General features: G+C 38.1%; 3 protein-coding genes and 1 long non-coding RNA gene across 7 annotated transcripts in view; 2 read left to right on the plus strand and 2 right to left on the minus strand.

Moving 5' to 3' along the window:
- Positions 1–7,452, minus strand: part of LOC136254487 (probable helicase with zinc finger domain) — a 34,255-nt gene extending 26,803 nt beyond the window's left edge. For both annotated transcript variants that reach the window (XR_010700511.1, XM_066047188.1), the window contains exons 1-5: positions 6,302–7,452; positions 6,140–6,244; positions 3,810–3,992; positions 3,583–3,743; positions 2,046–2,202 (exon numbers count right to left, since the gene is read on the minus strand). Coding sequence is in view for 1 of the 2 variants with exons in the window: in XM_066047188.1 (XP_065903260.1) it covers positions 2,046–2,202; positions 3,583–3,743; positions 3,810–3,992; positions 6,140–6,244; positions 6,302–7,396 (1,701 nt within the window). In the remaining variant the exon portion in view is untranslated. The remainder of the gene's footprint in view (positions 1–2,045; positions 2,203–3,582; positions 3,744–3,809; positions 3,993–6,139; positions 6,245–6,301) is intronic.
- A 47-nt stretch (positions 7,453–7,499) lies between these two features.
- LOC136253343 (uncharacterized) lies at positions 7,500–10,410 on the plus strand. Its single transcript, XM_066045997.1, has 5 exons — positions 7,500–7,884; positions 8,023–8,084; positions 8,851–9,051; positions 9,907–10,053; positions 10,232–10,410. The coding sequence occupies exons 1-5, from the start codon at positions 7,581–7,583 to the stop codon at positions 10,244–10,246; spliced, it is 729 nt and encodes a 242-aa protein (XP_065902069.1). The 5' UTR covers positions 7,500–7,580; the 3' UTR covers positions 10,247–10,410.
- An 861-nt stretch (positions 10,411–11,271) lies between these two features.
- The window catches only part of LOC136254490 (NACHT domain- and WD repeat-containing protein 1-like), a 38,618-nt gene continuing 26,226 nt past the window's right edge, over positions 11,272–23,663 (minus strand). For both annotated transcript variants that reach the window (XM_066047190.1, XM_066047189.1), the window contains exons 12-18: positions 16,184–16,418; positions 15,033–15,179; positions 14,640–14,975; positions 13,891–14,043; positions 13,555–13,755; positions 13,338–13,496; positions 11,272–12,880 (exon numbers count right to left, since the gene is read on the minus strand). In XM_066047190.1, coding sequence (XP_065903262.1) covers positions 11,503–12,880; positions 13,338–13,496; positions 13,555–13,755; positions 13,891–14,043; positions 14,640–14,975; positions 15,033–15,179; positions 16,184–16,418 — 2,609 coding nt within the window. In that variant the 3' untranslated portion in view covers positions 11,272–11,502. The remainder of the gene's footprint in view (positions 12,881–13,337; positions 13,497–13,554; positions 13,756–13,890; positions 14,044–14,639; positions 14,976–15,032; positions 15,180–16,183; positions 16,419–23,663) is intronic.
- LOC136254494 (uncharacterized) lies at positions 17,644–18,758 on the plus strand. Of its 2 annotated transcripts, XR_010700517.1 has the most exons (5): positions 17,644–18,025; positions 18,090–18,213; positions 18,265–18,395; positions 18,443–18,532; positions 18,588–18,753. It is a non-coding gene; the product is annotated as an uncharacterized lncRNA (long non-coding RNA). The 2 variants fall into 2 exon arrangements; XR_010700516.1 differs by having other exon boundaries at positions 17,647–18,025; positions 18,443–18,758.

A 23,663-nucleotide genomic window follows, 5' to 3' on the forward strand; every position in this document is an offset into this window, starting at 1 on the left:
TTTACCCTACACACGGAGAACAATACAACCTTGCCTGGAGTACTTTGGAGGCATTCATTTGCAGTTCTTTATCCATACTGTAAGTTGGGAAAAGCTAGGGACAAGCCAGAGGATGGTCATGTGTCGTAACTACATGTGATTGCACAACCAAACAAGTACACAAAAAATTTGGAATCTTTAACTAGAGTAGGGACCATAGCACATCAATAAAAAGTACTGAAACAAGCTAGCTGGAGTGGTACATGATATTAAATCACAGTAAAACAATAAGAAGTGTTATACAGTAACCATACTGAGCTCAAAATACCATAACGGAAATACACGGTAGGGATATAACACTTCTTATTGTTTTACTGTGATTTAACATCATGCATCACTAAAGCTAGCTTATTTCAGTACTTTTTACTGATGTGCTATGGTCCCTACTCTACAGTAGTTGAAAATTCCAATTTTTTTGTGTGTAGTTGTTTGTTAACTTATTTTGTAAATAATTATTATGACTGGTGAACCCACGCAATATATACCACCACATCAAAAGAAAGAAATAGCGCGGCACACCCCAGCTATATCAATTATCGTCTGAAAATTGAAGTATCCATTATGCTATGTTGTCAGCTACTGTATGTTCAACCTGTTAAACAACATTACGAATCAAGAACTGTTCGAAGAGCACCTTTGCAATCCGCAAAGGAATGGTGCCGCACATCCCAGTTAAATCAATTATCATCTGAAAAGTAAGTATCCATTATGCTTCGTTGTCGGCTATTTTCAACCCTTTACACAGCAGTACGAATCAAGAACTGTTCGAAAAGCACCTCTGCAATCAAAGTAGCCACTATGAAAAATACGGATGATTTCCGTTATGAAGGGAAGCCATCATGTGATACTGCCAAATCGACAGCAAAGATGAACGGGACACAAAGGAGGACACTGGTAAGTTCATGAAGAATGCATTGTACGTACTGTGGTGTGCCAAAAGGTACCTCTCATGCCGAAGCAACGTAGAACAGTGAAAAAATCAAGCCCATTGCCTTAGCCGTTATCGAGTTACGCTTGTCTGAAGGCATCAGTCAGTCAGTTACTCAGTCAGTCAGAAAATTCGTTTAATTTTTTTTAAATTCCGTAGCAACTTGATGAAAGCATTTCGAGTTGATCTGAAGGCTTGTTTGGGCTTAGTTTTAGCTAACCAATACTGCCTAGCTTATCGTCATCTGGGAAAAATAAAGCTAGTTTTTGGGTGATTTTTACTCATGGGACATGCCCACACCTTTGTGGTCCCTACTATAGAGTACTATTGTACTGTATAATGAAGTCCTTCTGTCACATTCATGAGAAGCATGCATAAATTAAAGTAGAATTTGTCTTGTAGCTAGGAAAGCCACACACAGTGTTGAATGGCTGAAAGAAAGGCCCTAGGAACTCAATACCAATTCATGTATTAGCATACTGTACTTTATATTGATACTGAGGTGTTGGGATGGGTTGAACTTTTTGTTGAAAAGTTTCATGACACATGATTAAGGGCCATACAAACTATTACATGTGTAGATAAAAAAGTTGGGGTGTATACATGTAGAGTAGAAAACTCACAATTGTAGTGTATATGCAATGTAAGAAGAGCTGTTCTGGGGTCATACAACAAGTACATTAAATGCTGACGTTTTCCACACAATTATTAAATACTCATGTATGGAATATTTACTACTGTACTGCGTATATTACTATTAGATTTTTTGTCCATGAAATAAGTTGCTGTTGCATACAGAACACCTTGTGAATTCATAGAATATTCATAGATTCCGATGCATGAAACGTTAACATTTTATGGACAGGATATTTTCCATGCAAATTTCTGTATAAATTCATGGAAAAAAACTACCCAGAAAATTTGCATGAAAACAATTTCATGGCTCCTTTAACATTTCATGCACAATTCATTGACAAATAATCTAGTAGTGTATATTTAAATCTAGTGCCTGTACAGGTCTTCTGTATATACAGGTAATGGCCACAAAGTGTGCACTACTACAAAGTAAAGTACTTACCCTAGTCACTTCACTTTCTTTATTATCATATTCACCCCTTTCTATGAGTGTTTCCACAGCTTCTGGAAGACTATACTGCTTTAAATTTTTGTCCAATTCCTCTCCATACGTCATGTCTAAATCTTGTATGTTGTAATGAGCCTCCCAAAACAAATCACTACAAAAAATACACACATATGCAAGACATTTTGTATGCTGAGTGCTGAATTAAATAAATATATTTCTAGGAAGCCAGATCTTCATTTTCGTTTGTGTATGTAGGGAGCATGCCCACTTTCAACTCGAAGGGATAAGCTATGCCTGGTAGTCCACAAGGCCTGCACTGTTGCTTTTCAGTTGTTAAACGCCTGTAAAACTTGAAGGGAAGGCAATTAACAAAGTCTAAGGATAGTTGCCATAACCGTATTTTAAACCGCTGAAAAGAAACCACCTTAGAGCAAAGTTTATTCATGCGTAAGTTTAATACAGATTTCAGTTAACTTTTGTGCAAGCTGCTTTTGCCATTTAACAATTATGCTCACATGGGTGAGTACGGACAAACATAGATAGGTAGGTATACACACACATGTACATTTATATGAAAACGATTTCAGTAAACCAGGAGCATGCCCACAACTGGCCTTTTGGCTGGCTGTTTGCACGCCTGGTTTAGAACCTTGAATAAGCAAAAAGAGGAAAATTTTCTCTCTGAAATTCTGGATTGTGACGATCCAGAAAAATTTCACCCTTGAAAAGCCAGTACTGTCTGCTTCTGTAACATAGACAATGTGGGCATTAACATAGCTACTGTACGTATTTTGGGGATACGGAAAACAAGTTGGTGCTGTGCTACTTCTAAAACCCAGGCACCCAGTAAATACAGTACTATCCCTTAAACTCTTTATAAATTAATTTACCCCGCACATACACCATGCTACAGCTTTTTTTCTTCTTGTCTTGCTTTGTAACAATACATGCAGTACAATAAAATTAAACGTATTTTGTAAGTCACCAATTATTTCATAATTCATCAATTACATTGCTATGCATCACTAATGGCGTATCTCAAGCAAATCATTTTAAACTACAAATTATGAACTTGTTAACTAGTTTGTCTATCATGTTTTCATACGCAAATTCTCTACACAAAGCCTCATGGCTGCTCTTAATTTTCGTTTGCGTACAAAGAGGATATGCCACCATTTAACTCAAGAAGATACAACATTCCTGGTAGCTTATGAGAGCTGTTACGCCGTTTTTCAGTTGATATACCCCTGTTATGGCAAGTGGGTTAGCCCCTAGTGGACTGTTTCAACCAATTTCAGTTACCAGCCACACTCTCTTCAAGTAAACACGAAGAAAACAGAAAGTTGGGCTTTAATACAGTATGTACATGTAAACAGCTTTTACCCATTGAATGAAGGTTTACAGAAAGCCGTGGGTGTTGGACATACATGCAGACACACGGCTTTCGCCCAAACCAATTTCAGTAAACCAGGCACACGCCCACTGCCAGCCTTCAGCCAGCTGTGTGCCTGGTTCAAAAATTTATACTTACGGCTTTTTTGGTTTGTTGGCTTTCTTCCCTTCTTCATACTCTAACAGCCTTGCCTCCCTTTGGTCTACTATACGCACACTCATAGAACGAGAGATTGCACACTTATCAAAGTCCAGTATCATTACTTGCTCCATTATACCTACTCGTGGTTTAAGTTGTATCTATAGGGACAGGTACATACATACAATGGCAAATTGTGTACACAACCACTATTCAAACTACCGTACCTTAAACTTTATCTTATCCATGGCAGCTAACTTCAAATCAAGCATAAGCCCAATGCCTTCTTTGATCTTGTGGCCCTTAACATCTTTACTGATTCCAACACTGTTGGTATGCTTGATGGAAACTATACTGAAATCAGTGGTCAGTGGATCTAGTAGAACTATAGCCCTTAGTGTAGCAGGAACCTATACACAGCACGAAACTGTATGTTACAGAGTAAATACAGTATAGTAATACTTGAAACATTAGACATGGTACATAAGTATGCAAGTCAGAAGAACTAAACCAGAAGTAGAAGTAGCCACTGCACTGCATGCATGTAGGTGGCATGCTTGTTAGAATTAAATGCAAGATTCATTATCCTTGCAAAATTCTACGAGTTAAGGTTTCATATCCATCACTATGCAGTGCTGACATAGTGCTGACATAGTGCTGACATACCCATATTTTTGGTTTTGCACATTCTATGATTTACTGAATCTCACTAGTTAAGGGCTGTTATAAGCTACAACCCACTGTTAACAAGGTGTTGTACTGGGGCCAAGACATACCCGGCGCACATGAGCTTAGATATAAGGGTTGGGATTATGGGCCTGAACTTGGTGCTCCGCTAGCAAAAATAGCAAGCTCAAAAGCCTGTGTAGGGCATCCTGGGAGATTCCATTGGGTAAAGTGAATATCCCAAATAGGATAGCTATCATGTTAGCAAGCATGTCCTCTTATTGTTTCAGGCTCTCAAGTTACTGGAAATAATTCCCTCAGATTATCTCAGCATTTTGGGAATAGCCCCCCCACTACCAGATGGAAAGAACAAAAGGAGCACTGCCCATGTCACATTAACCCTGTGACGCTGCCACAGGTTAATGGAGAAAAAGCTGGGTGGGTGGGGAAATAGCAATGACTCTTGTAGTTGTTTATCACGAATGAGCTGGAACAACATGCCAGCCCCCTTGTAGGTACTTTGAAGTACCGCTCAAATTAATGGAATGCGCAAGGGAGGTCGGACTTAGCCTGCCTGCATAGACATGATGCAACACCAACTAGTCCGACTAGTTAACCCTGTTTAACCTGCTGTTAAACTTGTATTAAATGCTGAATGGGAGCAGTGGAATAAGCAAAAACCGTCTTCTAAGGACACAACTGCCCTACAACACTTACATTATCCTTGTACTGTACATACTGTACAATGTACAGTAGTAATGTTGCAGGTTGTGATACCAATGGTTAACTATAGTGGCAAGTCTACAATGCAATTCTGATAAATTCAGTCTCAAATTTGTCTAGCACATGCAAGTATGGTAGACAAAAAGAACTCTTTAGTTGTGTGACAATGTTGTATACTAAAAGTTTGACCAAAGCAGAACGGACTATGTAGCATGTTTACCTAAGTGTAGTACCCCCAAAATCATTCAAGGATCGATATCATTGGCAAGTTGATCATTGGTTGACCATTGTTATCACAGTACTAGTATACATAAGGGTAAGAAAAATGTGTATAAGTGATATAGAGCAGTGTTGAAATCCTTATAGAAGCATATTCCATGACATTTAGTAACTTGCTGATGGTTACTTGAAGGCCTTTACAGCTAAATCCAACCATAGTATGGCCAAAATTCCAGTCCAGTAGCCCAGTCCAGAGAACAGTAATACCAATCGCATTTAGCACTTAGTAGTGAGCTACAGTATTAAGTTTTCCTAAGGGGCCTTAACTAGCGAGACTCAGTAAACCCAATCATAGAATGTGCAAAAACCAACAATGTCAGTCCAGTAGAATAGTGACAACCTAATACAGACACGTACATGTAAGAATTAGAATTGACAGGCTATATCTGTGCACTTTCACAACTAGAATAATAAAACTGTTTAAATGTCCAAGTGCTGACTAACATAATCTATCGTCGTAATTGTTCCACAAATACTTTAACTTGTACGTACCTACTATATGAATGAGGATAATGATCAAGGCACCTTGATCAACACTAAAACACAATTTAGTGTATGGCTCATAAGTTACAATTAAAAAGCTATATTGTATATGATGGAATCCGTATTACATAGTAAGTTAATGGTCCATAAATACAACACCTAAAATCCATGTACTACAGTATAAAAATATCAAGAAAAGGTGCAATGTAGAAAAATCAAGATCTTTTGGCATATGCATGCTACTGTCAAATACGTACAGTAGAGTTTCCATGTTTATAGGCACTTCCAAATGTTACCCATATGATCATTAATTGGGATTTCTTGATATAGCACAAGCAAACAATTCCACATGCATTAATTTGATGATCTGGTATGGTTAACAGATACAACTGTACAAATTGCATACCTGAACTACAGCTTCAAATACCCATGAAACAGCCTTCATATCGGTCAAGGTTAAATCTACTTCAGTTCCTGATACTTCACTCACTGTGATCCCACCCTGGTTGGACTACAGAAAAAATACACATATACACTGTAGTACTACACTATATAACTATATACTAACCTCCAATGCCGTAGTTCCAATTAAATTTCTGACCCTGCCACGTACATCTCCAATAATAGAATCTTCCTGACCAGCAGCTGTAACTTTAGTGATAATCTTGGTAGGCAATCCATCACTACCAGTGGTTGCCATTTGGATATAGTTTGCACCAGTGATAGGCTGGTATGTAGTATCACCAATTTTATCAGTTCTGTACCTAGTGGTCATGGTGGCCTCGTTACTCCAAGCTAACAGTTCTTCGTTAGAGTGTGCAAACGTACACAAGTCACCATGTAAACAAGGGCGACCCATTTGGTAGTGGCGACACATTCTATACTCAAGCACGTGGAATGGTAATTTTGGCCGTTCCCTGATATGTACAGCTGTACTGCTATGCCTAGATGCACTAATCTGTTGTTGCTGCTGCTGGAGTTTAACAGCAGCAGCTTGATGCCTTGGTATAATAGGGCTGGGATGATACCTAATTTGCTCAGGATTATACCCAGACTGAGCATACAAGGTGGCTTGTTGGTGACGTACACCTCTCCTATGTTCTTCAAGTTGCCTCTTTCCAGTACACATAGTATTACATACTTCACACATATATTGTTCAATATTATATGTCATGGCATTTGGCTGTTTACTTATTTCCGTCTTCCAATTCTCAAGTTCCTCATAGGAATGAGCAAACAAGCATCTACCTCCCAATGGACATGGTCCACGTGATATATGCTTACATAATTGTGTACGACTGTTTGGTCCAGGCATTCTTGTATCCTTTTCTCTTTCTTTGTTCCATATCGCTAATTCCAGTTTGCTGTGCGCAAAAGTACACTTGGCAGCTTTAGGGCATTTTGTCTTCTTTTCAACACTGGTACACAGTTGGTATTCTGATATTAAACTAATTTTAGGCCTACTCTTGACGTACACCCATTCTTGTTGACCGCGTTCCTTGAACAGCGTTATTTCAATCCATGGTTGCTTACAGATTTGACAAGTCCTAGCTCCACGCGAGTCTGTTGTCGCCCTTGTAGCAGGGGTCAACACTTGCTTAGTCTTGTGGCTGGACACAGTATAACATATCTTGCAGACCTTCTTTTCTTCTAAATTGTCCATTATTTCTATACACCCATACAAGACGTTCTTTATTCCAAATAACGCTCATTATACAATAAAAGCGTGGACGGTAATTAGATTACATCATTGTCGAGCACGTGCACTCCTGCATGATTTGGGGCATAGTCTTGCATAAATATTCACTTCTTTCTCTGGAGTGCAAACATCATAACTTGCAAGTAGAATGAGCGTAGCGTATCGTGGAGAAGAGGCTAGCAGTGTCGAATCATCCATACAAATTGGCTCATTAAGAAGAGGGAGGAAGCCAGGGAAGAAGAATCGTCCGTTAGAAGAAAGAAAAAGGCAAGAGCAAGATCCTGAAGTAATGCACAGAAAAAAGCTAGAAAAAAGGGAGAAAGAACAAGAACGATGCAAGAACATCAAAACTGCTTTTCGCCTATTGCAAGAAAAGCTAGGCTTGCCGGAGAAAGCTCTGCTAAACCGAATCGACATTCTGCACTACGCCACTGATTACATCAAACATCTAAGTAAGGGTTGCCTATGCTTTTGTATGTAATTATCACCTATCTGAGGCAGCTAGCTAGCCATATGGCTCGGGTACTGCATCTTCAAGAATTTTTAATGTACTGCAAGATGTACTGATCCTTTTAACTCTTCTTGTTTAGGCAGTCAACTTGCAGATCAGCCAACCATTGGCACCCAGCAAGAAGTTGCAATGAACACACAGGTAGGTATGTTGTATGTACAGGTGTATGTATGTATGTAAATAGCTATTCTAGGGGAACTTTTACTATCTATGCTTTTATTAAGTGGCAGTGTTCGACTTGGCATGAATTAACAAACAGCTCACCAACTAGCTATCACAGTTGCACTAGTTTTGTGCTAGATGCAGGGATGCCAAGAGAGTGGGGCAATTTGGACCGGGCCCTAATCTGTTGGGGATCCCAGACAGGACTAAAACAGTGCATTTCATCCATACTGTAGTCTGCCCCGAACCCCTTACAGTGGCTAGCTAGATGATTTTTATTTTAACAAAACCTGTAATGTGTTTGTTCCGCTCATGCACTGTTAATTGACAAAGTATCTTTATTTACATGCTCTTTGCTGCATGTCTCCAGAAGGCAATCCAGTGTGTATGTCTCACTGTTAATAACAAGCCACTTGCATGGCTCTTTGGTTTCTAATGTCTCTTTCAGTTTCTGATGAATATAGTTCCAGCACATAGCTGAGCATGCAGAAAAGTTTCATTTTCATAGCTTGTTATTATAGCAATTTGTTACTCAATAGCATAATAAATTATACATGCTCAATTTGGAGTGCAAGTTCAGGTACCTTTATAATGCAACTTTTGTTATTGCTACCTGAGGGTTCACTAGCTCACATCACTCAAATAGTTATCTGATCATGATTTTCTAACAAATCCATGTTTTATTAGAGTATTTATTTAAGCTTTGTCCTTTATTTCTCGTTTTATATATTTACTGTTTATACAGGAGCAGTTATCTCCAGATGACATGGTGTGGTTACCTTATCATAATAGTTACTACACAGTACAACAAGAATATGACAATTACTGCTGTAGTGAGCCAATAGGATATGGATATTATCCATACCAAGAATTTCATATGCCTGATCTACGTGATAGCAATGGATACTATATTACTCCAACTTCTGATACCGATTACTCATATGAGGTAAATAACTTATGGGTGTATATCCAAATACAAAACCTAATATCTTCCTGCATGCTACTGAAGTTGTGTACATGCATGAACTCAAGGGTCTGTACTGTGTTAAACATGTATACAACTGGCTGGTTTTGTTGACAGTGGTAGAAAACATGTGATGATCAAATTTTGTGGTGCACGGTTATGTGCATATCAATACCTCCTACAGACCTATTGACTATTGAGCATTACGTCGTCACTTTCACACCAAATTAATGTGAATAACAGTGGCATTTCATGAGTCCTTAAACTTGTGCATGATTAGATGTAGTCAATGACTTTGTCACTTGTAATCCACTGCTTCAATACATCATATACAAAGACCAAGAGTTTTATGTTAAAAATGCATATCACCTTGATGGATTACTAACTGTGTAAAGTAATATTCAAGCGAACAAGCTATAGTTGTGCATAATATAATAATGTGAATTGAAGCCACATATTTTATACAGTAGCATTAAAATCTACCTTCAGGTTTGCTTGGGCATGAGTGCTATTTTTAATTGAATTACTTCAATTAGTTTGTGGTATGTTTTGCTGGTGTGGGTTGCATGTTTATGGTTTTCAAAAACCAACTTGTTGAATGTTAGGTGCCCAATATGCAAGGACACAATTCTTGTGGGATGAGTCAGCACACAAACAAATAATAAGCTTTTGTTATATATTTTTTGTTGTTCGAAAGAAATATGGCTTGTATTATGGTGGTTCAGTTAGGCATATATCTCTGTCCATAGTACAGCATATCCATATATGATGTAAAACTGCATACATACAGTATGTGCTGTCAGTTATATAGCATGTTTGCTATTCTATCTTATCTAGAGTCAGAGTTTAACACCATCTGTGCCATCCAGCAGTTCATTGGATGATGTCAGCATGTGGTATAGTGGTAGTGATGTCATAGAAGACCACAACTATTTATTAAATTGGGACGATAGCTCAGAAGATATTGATAAACCTGTTTTTGCAGTAAGTGTACATTCTAGAACACAATACAGTTTCTACAAAACAAAGTTTTAAACTTAATTAAATAGTGCATTATACAGATGCAAAAGCTTGTTCACAATTTCAAGGACCATTAATATTATTTCTGATAACTTTTAATACATAGATAAATAGTAACATACACGTATGTTGTACACTTTAGATGACTGATTGCTGAGAAAGAGATTTAGAATGAAAGCCACAACAAAATTGTGTTTTATGAACTGTTTTAATGATATGTAAGCTTGGCTATACATATTGTATGAATGTAAAATATAAATCTATCATCAATATAATTATAGTGTATTATAATTCATTTACATACTAAGAAATATATTTATACAGCTGATTCTTAGATAAGACGTTACACATGCAGGCCTTTTACTATAGCACTAACATGTATTGCATAATACAAAAGATCATAGACTATAATGTAAGGCCACCTCAATTATGTTTAAGCAGTTTAGTATATTTTGCAGTGAAAGTTACAGTATATAGCTATGTAACACTGGTGATGCCACGATATGAAAATTTTAATATCATGATATCATGGGACATATATCACATACAAATATGTTAATGTTTCCACAGGACAAATTTTATTCAGTCAATCTATAGGGGTGTATATACAATGATTTGACAAAGTTGACACTTGTTTTTATGCATTACCACATGTTTGCCATAAAAATATCCTCATGTTTTGCAAATATCAAGTCACTTTCCTCAAGTAATATATCACGATTCAATATAGCTTTTTTCTCTATCATGATTATCATGAGATGTTTGTCATGACTATCGCAATATATATATTGTGGCATCACTATAATGTACAATAACAGTTCATGCAGACAACCTGTAGCAGCAGTATCATGATCAAAATATTATATTAGCTCTGCCTTTATAGTCACTAAGTTAAGCTATCCTCATTACTTCTTGACCCATCACTTCTTCCATATACCACCCATCACTAAGTACATGTACCTGTTACAGTATGTCAGTTTCTCCACTAAGGTACATCGTAGGTCCATAATTTAGCGTGTGCATGTGTACACTAGCAACTGTTCATTAAATTTTCAGTTGAATGCCATGTCAACAATACAAGGGAGTAGTTGGGTTGTATGTACATGGTGATGATGCTACTTTACTAGAAAACAATTGTGCAAGACGTGATCCCAATTATAATTTAAGATAGCATTAACGTGATGACTTACAGTAGTACTCTATCTATACACAGAGCACTTCATAACTATTAATTATATGCAATGCATATACAAGTAGATAAATTAGCTAAGTGTGAAAGAGTTGTTGTATGGTAGTGTTGCACAGAATATAATTTACTGAATAAGTTTTATAAGTATTTTGTATTGCATACATGCAAACTAGTCTATGTCCTATAAAAGTGGATACAACAAGTGTGTATGCATGTAAATTGTGTTATACAATTGCACAAACAGATGACTTTGCTGTTTTAGTAACATCACTTTGTAGTTCCTTTGGGTCATCTTCATGTTCTGTTTGATTGTCATCACTATCCGACTTCTTATCAACAGCAAATTCTCCAGTATTAGATGCTACAGACAAAATATCAGAGATTTCAGCTGTTTCTAAGTTTTCGGTGCTACATTTATGGGAATGGCTACATTCAGAAGCATTTTCTTCAAGAATTGTATCCATTGGAGCAGCATCATATGACACAGCCTTTGTAAATTCAGGTTGTGAATCAACACTGTGGACATTGGACTTGAGTTTATCAAACAAAGCAGGTGGATCATCAATATTTATCATAAGATTTAAAACCAATATATTTCCATTAGCTGTGCCAAAATACACAAAAATATCCGTAGCATGCTGTAATACAGACAAAGTAGTGACAGCCTCATCAGCATAATATGAGGCAATGCATGATTTAGAATCTGTGTCCCATGCACACACAGTTTTGTCAAGTGATGCTGAAATGACCATGTTATTGCTCAGACAAACAATACTTGTTACCGCTGCAGTATGTCCGACAAGAGTGTGAGAAACTGTACCACTCGGTAAACACCATAATTTAATAGTGTGATCAGCTGAGCCAGTGAGTAAAATGGTATTGTCATCACTAGTTTGCAATGAAGTGATTGAATCCTGATGTTCCTTGAATTGTAGGCAATTCTCCGGCTGATTCAAGTCCTGGATGACTAGCAAGCCATCATGTGATGCTGTGATTGCAAGATAGTATTTATGTGTTTGGGCAAAACAAACAGCAGTGACCGATACTTTGTGTTTACGCAAGGTCTTCAGTTTTTTGAATTCATTTAAGCACCAAATAATTGCAAGGCAGTCCTGTGCACCAGAAATCAGAAACTCTTCTTGTTTACTGACAGCAATAGAGTTCACTTGCGCTCTGTGCCCAGTTAGTAGTGTCAATGTCTTGTGAGATTTGCTGTCATATAGCATTATTGAGCCATTTGAGCATGCCATGAAAAAGGTTGAAAAATCTTGACAAGATACAAGGTTTTTGACTTCATGCTCGTGTTGAAATTCCTGGCCTATATCATTTGTGGCACAATCCCATACTAGTGTTTTGCAGTCAGCACCAGTGGACAGATAGAAATCAGTAGAAGATACTATACTGTTAACACTACCAGTGTGTGACAATGGTGTCGGTGAAAATGGTTTGATCACTAAGTCCCATACACAAATGGTACAGTCTGTGCTGCAGGAAACTGCTAGACAACCATTTTTAAGGGCAGAGATGCACTGTACTGGTGCACTGTGACCATACAATTTGTAATCTATTTCTCCATTGTGAACATTCCACACAATCACAGTCCTATGTATTCCAACAAATAAAATTGCTTGAAAGCACTAAACTTAACTGCTATTTCCACTATACGTTAACACAGGACTTTATTCCATGACCATTCACATTACGGTTTTAAAATTTGATTTGCAAAATATTGTGAATGCTTACATAATAAGGTATACTTTAACTTAGTAAAAAAATGTACCTTTCCTTTGATATACTGAGTGTACACAGCAGTTAACAAACCAATGTATGGAAAAATTAGGAATTTTACTACTACTTGTTGAAACAAGGGACCGGAGATCAACTCCTGAAGAGCAAATTTAGTAGCTATAAAAGTTATTGCAAATCATTCCATTTAAATTGTGGGGTCCATATAATGTAATTTAGCTGATTTAATAGCAGATAACTGTGTTATGGTAGCCCACCTTGTTTGATTATTGAATTGAAATAGTACATTAGACTGATAAATATAATAACTAACCCATTATCTGTTCCAGTGAGTATTTTCCCATCATCACAAACAGACAGAGATGTTAGTGTACTACTGTCAGTATAGTACATAACTTGTACACATTTACCATTATCAATGGTCCATATCCGTATGCTATTGTCCTTTGAGCATGATGCAATGTAGTAAGGCCTGTTGTGTATAAAAATGTAAATGTACAAAAGTACTTAATATTATTACTTTGACCTACCAAGTCTTTGTCAATGCCATTGAAGAAATGGACTTAGTGTGTAGGTTGAGTCGGTGCAAGGACTCACATGACACTATATCCCATACCACCATTCTACCATTCTTATCTCCAGTCACCAAATGTTTATCATTGGCAGCTAAACACAGAGACGTCACTGTGGCCTGGTGACCACTTAGTGTAAATATTAATTCTGCTGCACAGCTGTAAAATACCATATAACCATTAACATCTTTTACTGACATAAATGTAACATAAGTACACATTTAAAATGCTTACACATAGCCTAGAGGCATACAGTCATAAACATAGTATAATAATTAAAGTGTATTATAGTACCTGCTGTTAACATCTGTATTCCAAATTTTTATTGTACTATCGTATGAACCAGATACAGTCTTATCCCCCATACTAGCTACAGATACAGCACTCACTCCCTTCATATGTCCTGTCATAGTGTAGATCAGTTCTCCTGAATGCAAATGCCAAAATCTACAACAAAGCAACAATACCCATAATTGTTGTAACACAATTTGCTAGCTTGGACAGGTATACGCAGAGCATGTATCCAATTACCCACAGGATGTACAAAACATTATAAAAAGTAAACCTTCACCAACAATTTCTTGTCCATAAATATATGTCACCATGTCAGCAATAATATGCCTAGTTGGCACAATCATGTGCTGTGAGATAAATAAAAGTTAAAACAATTGGTAAAATTACACAGCTACAAAGAAAAACATGCAAGTTTTTAATCGAGAAGCAAGTTGCAAATAAAGTAAACATATTATACCATCTTATTTGCCTTCACAAGGAGTTTGATTGTCTCAGTTTCGTTTTAGTAGCCCCAATGCTATGTGTGTAATGTGTGTCTGTTTACCATGCAGTAGACATAAAGAAAATCATATCATTAACATCAATGCAAGCAGGGTGGATTTTAATTTTTAATAGACACCTTTCTTTGTTTGCCTATTGCTCATCCAGCTACCAATGATCATCAATGCAGTACAGAAAATGAAGAAGCAGGTTTATCAATCAACAGTTGTTTCAACACAAGATAAACTACAATAAGAATGATGACATACTTGATAGTACAGTCTGCAGATCCTGATGCTACGTAAGGAGCATCAGATGAGACAGCAATGCAAGTAACACCTTTTGTGTGACCATCCAGCGTTTTCAATACACTACCATTCTCCAACTCCCAAGTCTTCAAGCTCTTGTCCATTGAGCCTGAAACCAAACTCAGTGACCTAGCTTTACCTTGCTTAAATGCTTGCAAACAAAGAGATGTAACACTATCTCTGTGACCCTTCAGTGTGGTAAGTAATGGTCCACCTGGTAGTTTAATTGTTGGAGTTAAAGGAACAAAGAGTGGAGATGAGTAGAAGCATTGCCTCACAATATCTCCTATCAATGGCCTATAGAAAAGTCACATTTCTTTTTACATATGCTTGACAAATGTACATCAAACTAACCGAGACATGAGGGGATCCATTAAAAATGGATAAAGTCTCCCAATCAATTGAGAAGGTAATGCATTTGAGTTATTAGCAAGAGCTTCACTTGAATGTGTAAATGCTTCTTTAATCAATCTCAATTCAGCCATTGTTGCTGTTGTGCTCCTGTATTGTGTAATGCATTTACATACTGTGCAGTACACAACCATTACTACCAGCATTGTAAGTGGGCCGGGTCATCCAGATTATCCGGGTCATTTGGGTCACATTTTGTCTGGGTCAAGTGGGTCTTATCCACTTCACTGAATATCTGGCCAGATGAGATCACGTGTGACTATAAGTTAACAAGCTCGATTGTATTGGTAGAAATGCAGTTGTAAACACTCAAGAAACTTATGTGGAGCCACACCCACCATTCAGGAATATACTTTGCTGTCTGTGCGGGGTATGTAGAGCCACGCGCACTTATCGAAATTGCATCAGCTGTGCTCTGTGGGTGTTCATGGCATCACCAGATCCGTGTTGCTACTTGATATATAGGTAACTAACTTCTGGAAATTCTGTAGCTGTATGTAAACTTACATGAGCCACACCCACTTGATAATATGTATGTGGAGCCACACCCACATGATAATACGTAGCTACTCACTCCTTGCAGACAATCCTTTCTATAGTGTAAAAAAATGCAGGGCTAACTAGTGAAACTTGTGGACTTTTAATCTAGCTCTTGGGGCACGCCTCTATTTTAATTAAACTGGGTCATATGCATGTTAGATCCGGGTCCCATCCAGACTACTATTCGGATCAGTGGGCCAAATGGGTCAACAGTACTGACCCACTTACAACGCTGATTACTACCATAGCAAAGAAAATACAAACTACAATACTTTACACGTGTAATCACTACAATGAGTTTTTTATATGCTAAACTGATTGTCAAAATACAAATTAAAATCACATCTCATTTATTCGACAATCCACTGATTTTACTTGATAACAAAGTATTTAGTTTTAGTACTGCAACTCAAATTGGAGGTGGTAAAGTAAGTATGCAACTTAGCAAATAAACAACCCTTCCCTTCTTGCTGAACTGCCCACTATTTATTGTTTTCAGCTGTGTACACATTGCATGCCATAAAAATAGAACAGGATTGTTTTGTTTAACTTACTCTGATACAGTGGGCACTAATGGTGCAAAATCAGCTACATAATCTTCACATGACATTGCCTTATTCTTACTCATCATCCAATTCCAATCACAAATTAAATCCTGTAGCTCACTTAATCTGTCTGATTTAGTCAAACAGTATGGTAGCTCATTAATTTTGCGATGGTTATAAATGTAACATTCTTCATTGAGTAACAATGGCTGGGCATTAATGTGCTCTTGACACATGGTGACATCTGCGTGTATTACAATTAATGCTTAGTAAATGTGCTTACTACTTGCATAACAATACACACACACACACACACACACACACACACACAAGCACACACACATACACACACACACACACACACATCAGGATAAACGGCTAATGAAGAAATAAAAACATTGCACTGCATATTGTAGAATAATACACACCAAACATATTGTAGAACAATACACACCAAACATATTGTAGAACAATACACACCAAACATATTGTAGAACAATACACACCAAACAAGTTGATATTGTGCTACTTCTAAAAAGCAAACGCCTATGAGTTAATACTAGCTAAATAGGAATTACTAAACTTTGTATATAAATTAGTGCTATACTACTATCAATCTAGCTATATAATTAGTAAATATAGCGTATTTCATAATTCATTACTAAGGAAGCACAACGTGAACAGCTTTTGTGTCACTTTTAATTTCAATTCTCTGCTTATTTCATTCCAAATTTGCTAAGTACTCTTTACAAAAATGATTGCTATATCCCAGTAGAAACCATCTTGCAAGAACCTGCAAGATCCTGCAAGAAATTATGATTGAGTAGTTAAATCTTGCAAGAAAATATGACTGCAGGAATATCTAGTGCAAGAATCACTCTATTCTTGCAAGAACATAAAAATCTTGCAAGGATTATACAGATTCTTGCAAAACTTCTTACTTGAATTTAATTATATACACTTGAAAGAATTATATACTTTGGGGAAAATGATTTATGTACTATATATGATCACTATCTGCTGCATTGAGGAAAGTTCTGGATTAGTAGCTACCCCTGGAGCCAACTGAGTCACTAGTAGTTCATGGAGAGTACAAAGATATCCAAGTAACAGCATGTTACAGCAATAAATTTTACAGGTAGCTTCAGTACAGGTAGTTGTCATTCATGTTTTTTTTTCTTTCTTTCAGTGTTTATAGCTATACAAGACTGATAACACCATGCCAAGAGCCTGACAGAAGTCACAGAGTCACCAGAAGGATAAGCTGTCGCAGAAAAATACCGAAATACATTTTAAATTATTAAATACAATATTCTATATTAAGCGCGTTATTTAGAGTAAAGAATATTACCATAGAAACGGCTTCTTTAGCAACAGTGTCGAGTGGAGTAGTGAAGAAAGCATTTTATTAATGAAATTCTTGATCTAAAAGGTGACATTTAAGTTTTTACTCGTATTTTGAATGATTGCTGGCCGGTTTCTTCCGGTGGGAGTTATTTCCGAACTGTGACATCGTGACTTACATCATAAAGCGGCTCTAGCGGAAGTCACCGTTACTTGTAGTATGGCACCTTATTGTGACATGGCAAAGGAAGTTTAAAGACTGAGAGGAAAAGTGCAGTATTAGTGCGAGCTAGTTGTGACGGCTACGGCGAGTAGTGGCTGGTCTGCTTTCAGCCCGCTATGGTGCAAGCTACATGATGGTACCCTACAACACTGCAGCCGTAGTTTTCTAGCGTGAAGGCGAAGAAACTGGGAATTTATCGACGTGTGAGAACATGCGTCTCCGAAGTTCCGTCACTATGCAGAGCCGTCTAGGCAGTAAAATGATGTCTTGCTATAAATTATCTGGTAAGCTAGTTTAATTGTATCATTGGCATATTCCGGTATGACTAGTATCTATATTATACTGTAGGTTACCAAGTCACTATAGAACAATAATATTTTTTCATACAGAAGGATAGCTACAATACAATACACATCATAGTAGGCGGTTACATCTTGCCACTTCCAAGTTGGCTCTTGCTCTGCTTTATCCTGTAAGGAGATAATGTTTAGTTGACATAAGTGAGCATTTAAATGTTTATTAGTATGGATGCCTCAACGTCACTGAGAATATCCATAAAATTGAGAGCATTAACACTGTACATAAGTTTGTAAACAAGATAATGCAAGCAATCATCCAATCAGTTGACCTCAACAACGAAATGATGAACTCCAGGTAGTGACTGATACTGTTTTATATATGATTGCAACTGCATATTACAGGTTATCTAATACAGCATGCAGTGGGAAATTCAAAACCGAAATAGCATTGACGATAACTGTATGTGACATATTTTCAATGGATAAAGATAGGTAACAAACTATATAGTGGTGGAACATTCCTTAAATATATTGTTTTCTACGATAGCTGGGAATCAAGTTCTGTACAACAATCAAGAGTTAAATACAACAGCTTGGAGCAAGAGTCGATCATGTCCATTTACAAGATTATGTTCAGCTACTAATAAATATTTTCATATTCATTGATTATCGAATTATAAGTGGCCAGCTATAGGATCGATGCATGCATGTGTAAAGCTAATGATGGTCTTGCAAGACATGCAAGAAACCGAAGTGCATTAAACTTTCTTGCAAGAATAGTTTTGTAAAATCTTGCAAGAAAAGGTATGCCAGAAAATTTATGCCAGAAAATTTCACAAGATCTTGCAAGAATCTTGCAGGATTATGCAGGATTCTTGCAAGAAAAGGTCCTTTTTATTGCAAGAATCAGAATCCTGCAGGATTTACAGAAATCTTGCAAGACTTTTGCAAGAATCTTGCAAGACTTACATGCACAGATCCTGCAGGATCTTGCAAGATGATTTCTACTGGGATGACTTAATTACACACTACATATTTGATTTTTGTGCTGAGGATACATAAGATTTGTACTGAAAGTTGATACAATAAAATTTCGCTTGTTTCTGCATGACTTCATAGGAGGTGAAAAGAGGGGGTGGGGGCTGAAGCCCACATGGTCTACTGAGGGGGGACTTAGCTCCCCTCATAATGATATTTTGTTGAAATTATCCTTCAGGCTGAAAACCGTGAATATACTTTGATGGAACGTTCAAATACCCTAATAGAGCAGTCGAAGTGCTTTATAAAAACATGTTCTAAAAAACTTTTAACCACTGACCTCTTACTTGGTACTGTTGTTTGCATCTTTTCCACTGTGCCAAGTGTTTCCAGGCATCTAAAGGCTGTTTTGTACTGCTTATATATAAGGCCATGAATAGTTAATTATATGTTTCTGGTTCCCTTCCTGGTCATTTTTTTATTGAATGAATTGCGTAATCACCATACAATAGTTTATAATATTTTATCTGTTGAAAGGTTTTTTTCATGTCTTGTAAACACTCTTTTCTTATAAAGATGCACTAACTTCATACATTAACTTTGTTTTTCCCTACAACACCATGTACTGCTATGTCAAATGTAGTGTACCACATCAACAAGTTGTTAAAAAAAAATCAAGCCTGGTAACTGTGCGATAACGACGCATGCGCAATAACTATTATTCCAAACAAAGCACAACATACATATAGGTTACAACAAACATACACTATAGTATACAGCAACTATGGTGATACAATGCTAATTACAGTTTACATGTTACATCTCCCCCTTAGGTCAATACCTCAGACGATCTGGAGGATGGACAACAGTTCCAGTTTGAGACCTAGCGACTGGTCTGTTGGGCCCAACAAAAGACTGAGTGGGAACAATAGTCTCTTCAGCTTCAGAGCGAGTTCTTAAATGGGCATGGTTCCTTCTTAAATCCCCTGAGGCTGTTTCAACAACATATGACCTCGGTGTATCAGCTGCATGTGAAATCCGTCCTGGGGTTTGAAGTCCTCTGGTCTCAATCCAGACTGATTGGTCTTCTGGCAGTGATGGTAGTGTTCTTACTCTGTGGTGCTTGTCATAGTATTCCTTTTGCAATCGTTTGTACTCCTCATCAAGTTTGAAATGTGAGGCCATTTGGGTATGAAGTTCTCTTTCACCTGGGGGATACTGTATCTGTCTGTATTCTTCTCCCCATCAGCAGTTCTGCAGGACTGAGGGAACACCAGGGCATGGGTGTTGACCTGTAGTTGAGGAGAGCCTTGTAATGATCTGTAGAATTCTCAAACAAACTTTTGATGGTTTTTACCATTCTCTCTGCTAACCCATTGGCTTGGGGGTAATGTGGACTTGTTGTAATATGTCTAAATCCATAAGTCTCAGAAAATTCCATCATTTCCTGTGAATTGAATTGTGGCCCATTGTCTGATACCATCTCAGCTGGAATGCCAAACCTTGCAAAAATAGATTTTAAGTGTGTGATGACACTGGATGTTGTTGTTGAATTCAGCCTTTTCACTTCTACAAACCTGGAGTAAAAAATCAACTGTCAATAGATAGGTAGAATTCTTAAGCTCAAACAGGTCTGAAGCAATGTGCTCCCAAGGATGACTAGGTAATGCTGTACTAATCAGAGGTTCTCTGTAGGGAGTTGTGGTTTTCTGACAAACAGGACATGATTGTACAAAATTCTCAGTTTCCCTAGATACACCTGGCCACCAGATTGAAGAAGAGACACGCATCCTACAGCGTTGGATTCCCTAGTGACCCTGATGAATCTTCTCTAGCGTCGCTTGTCTCATACTCACTGGGATGACTATCCTGGATTGGTAAAGTAATAGTGTGTCACTGAGGGTGAGTTCACCTCGAAATCTCCAAAAGTCTTTCAATTCTCTAGATAGGTTATTTCTATTAGGCCAGCCTAAAGTGCAGTACTCGATTAGCTTTGAACAAATACTGTCCTCAGCTTGGGCCTTACGATAGCTGTCCAAATGGTCAGGGCTTGCAGGAAAAGCTGCAGTGATTGCTTGTACAAACTGTTCGATTTCTTGAGAGGAGTAAGAGCTACTGTTATCTGAAATATCCTTAACTGGTGCTCTTGACAAGGTGTCAGCTGTATACAGAGTCTTTCCAGGTACGTGCTGAATGGAATACTGGAACCTCATCAAACGAAGTCTGAATCGAAGCACTCGTGGTGGGAGCTGATCTAAACTCTTTCTACCTAATATAGGTACTAAGGGCTTGTGGTCAGTTTCTAATATAACACTCTTGCCAAGGACATATTCAGCAAACTTCTCTAAAGCCCATGTCAAAGCCAGTGCCTCTTTTTCAATTTGGGCATAACAAGTTTCAGCTTCGTTGAGTGCCCGTGAAGCAAAGGCTACTGGTCGCCATGCTCCTTGTTGTTGTTGCTGCATTAAGACGGCTCCAATCCCATTGGCTGAAGCATCAGCACTGACTTTTGTCTTTGCTTCTATGCCACAGAGGGCAAGTACACGGGATGAGCATACCTCCTTCTTTAGTTGAATAAATGCCTCTTCTTGGTCAGCTATCCATGTCCATGATGTCTTAGAACTCAACAATTTCCGGAGTGGCTTTGAGATATGTACAATATTTTGGGGAGAATTTGCTCATCCGGTTGATCATCCCCATGAATCTTCTGAGCTCAGTAACTGAGGATGGTGTTGTCATCCCTAGTATCGCAGTGGTTTTCTTTGGGTCAGGTGAAATTCCGTGCTTGTTTATCACATGGCCTAAGAAACATATGCAAGACTGGTAAAAGCTGCATTTACTGTACCTTTGTTTAAGGTGATACCGGCTGACTGAATTCTTTGAAGTGTGGCTTGTAGTCTAGACTCATGTTCAGCTGTGTCTTTACCATACACCAGAATATCATCGACATGACAAAGCACCGCTGGTAGGCCTGAAAGTACTTCATTGAAAGATTTCTGGGGCACTGGATATTCTGAATGGTAGTTTATTAAAACAAAACTTCCCAAAGGGGATAATGAAAGTGGTCAGCAACTTAGACTCATTGGCTAGGGGGATCTGCCAGAATCTGCTATTGGCATGCAAGTGTGGTATCCACTTCTCGTAATACATTTTCATTCAGTGGCTTAAGGTCAACACAGATTCAGACTGCCCCTGAGTCCTTGGGCACCACCACCATTGCTGCACACCATGGGGTTGGCTCTTCGACAGGTGAAATTACCCCCAAACTTTGCATGCATTTTAATTCACACTGCACTTTTGAACGTAGTGGGAGAGGAATATTTCGTGGAGCATATAACGCAAATGGTTGAATGTTTGGCCTAAGCTTAATTGTATATTCACGTGCAAATGTTCCCAACCCTGTAAACAACGAAGGATACTGTAAAATGATAGTTTTTCCAACAGAGCATACATTAAACAACAGTTCTAATTCCTTTATTGCTGGCAGTCCCAGAAGGTCACTCTTTAGGTCTTTAATGATGTACACATCTTGTGTGCAGCATCTCCCCTGATAGGTGAGGGAGAGGTTTATCTTACCAAGGATATTCAAGTGGGTCTGGTCTGGACCATAAAGTGACACTTCAGTCTCTTCCAATAGCATGGCAATGTCCATGGACTTCCAGGTTGAATCTGATATGGCAGTAACCTCAGCACCGGTGTCTACTTTAACAACTATCGGCTTGCCTTGGATTTGAATTGTTATAGCCCACATGTTCTTTTTATTACCTTCCACCGTGTCTAGATACTTGTCAGGTGTTTCTGGCTGTGAGTAATTTGATTGGCTGGAGAGTTCATGCACATCCCTGGTCTGCCAGGCAACTGCGGTAGATAAACTCTGACTGCTATAGTGTCTTTACCTGTTGCAGCGGTAACATGACACATCTCTTGCTGGGCATGACTGTCGTGGATGGGAGCCCTTTCCACATCTTTTACAATTCTGGTGTGTTATTGTTTGCCTTACTGCTGGAGGTGGTATTACAGGTAGCTTCCTTCTGGGCACTGTTTTAGCTACTGCATCAAGGGATGTCTCTTCTTTAACTGGTTTTTTCAATACTTCTTGTTGCTCCTTCACAGCTTCACGTTGGCGGATTAGTTGTTTGGCTTTGTCCAACGTGAGTTCTGCCTCCATCTGCAAACGTTCAGACAGGGCATGGTCGCGGATCCCGACTACAAGACGGTCCCTGATGAGTTCTTCCTTCATCTCACCAAATTCACAGTTATCACCTAGTCGGTGCATCTCAGTTATAAATTGCTCCACTGGCTTGTTCGGCAACTGACTTATCTTGTTAAAACATGCCTGTTTGAAGATTAAGTTCTTTAGCACCTTGATGTGATCATCAAATGTGTCAACAACTTTACTGTACTTCTTCCTATTCTCAGGGGTTATTTTCGTTGTGTCTAATATGTCTTCCGCGTCCTCTCCAAGGCAATAAAGCAGGGTACTTACTTGTCACTCTTCCCCCTTGTCTGCTAGTCCTGACGCCAGTCGATATTGTTCGAAGCGATGCTTCCATCAGTCTTTTGAAAACAAAATGGAGCTGGGGGCTGTAGGTTCACTGTAGCCATCACGAAACGACAGTCACTTCTGACACCATGTGTGATAACG

This window comes from Dysidea avara, chromosome 4, assembly GCF_963678975.1.
Source record: "Dysidea avara chromosome 4, odDysAvar1.4, whole genome shotgun sequence".
Lineage (NCBI taxonomy): Eukaryota > Metazoa > Porifera > Demospongiae > Dictyoceratida > Dysideidae > Dysidea > Dysidea avara.

Coding starts and splice junctions, on each gene's coding strand:
- LOC136253343 (XM_066045997.1), top strand. CDS start 7,581: ATGAGCGTAGCGTATCGTGGAGAAGAGGCTAGCAGTGTCGAATCATCC. Junction 7,885..8,022: donor TGATTACATCAAACATCTAA/GTAAGGGTTGCC, acceptor CTTCTTGTTTAG/GCAGTCAACTTGCAGATCAG. Junction 8,085..8,850: donor AAGTTGCAATGAACACACAG/GTAGGTATGTTG, acceptor CTGTTTATACAG/GAGCAGTTATCTCCAGATGA.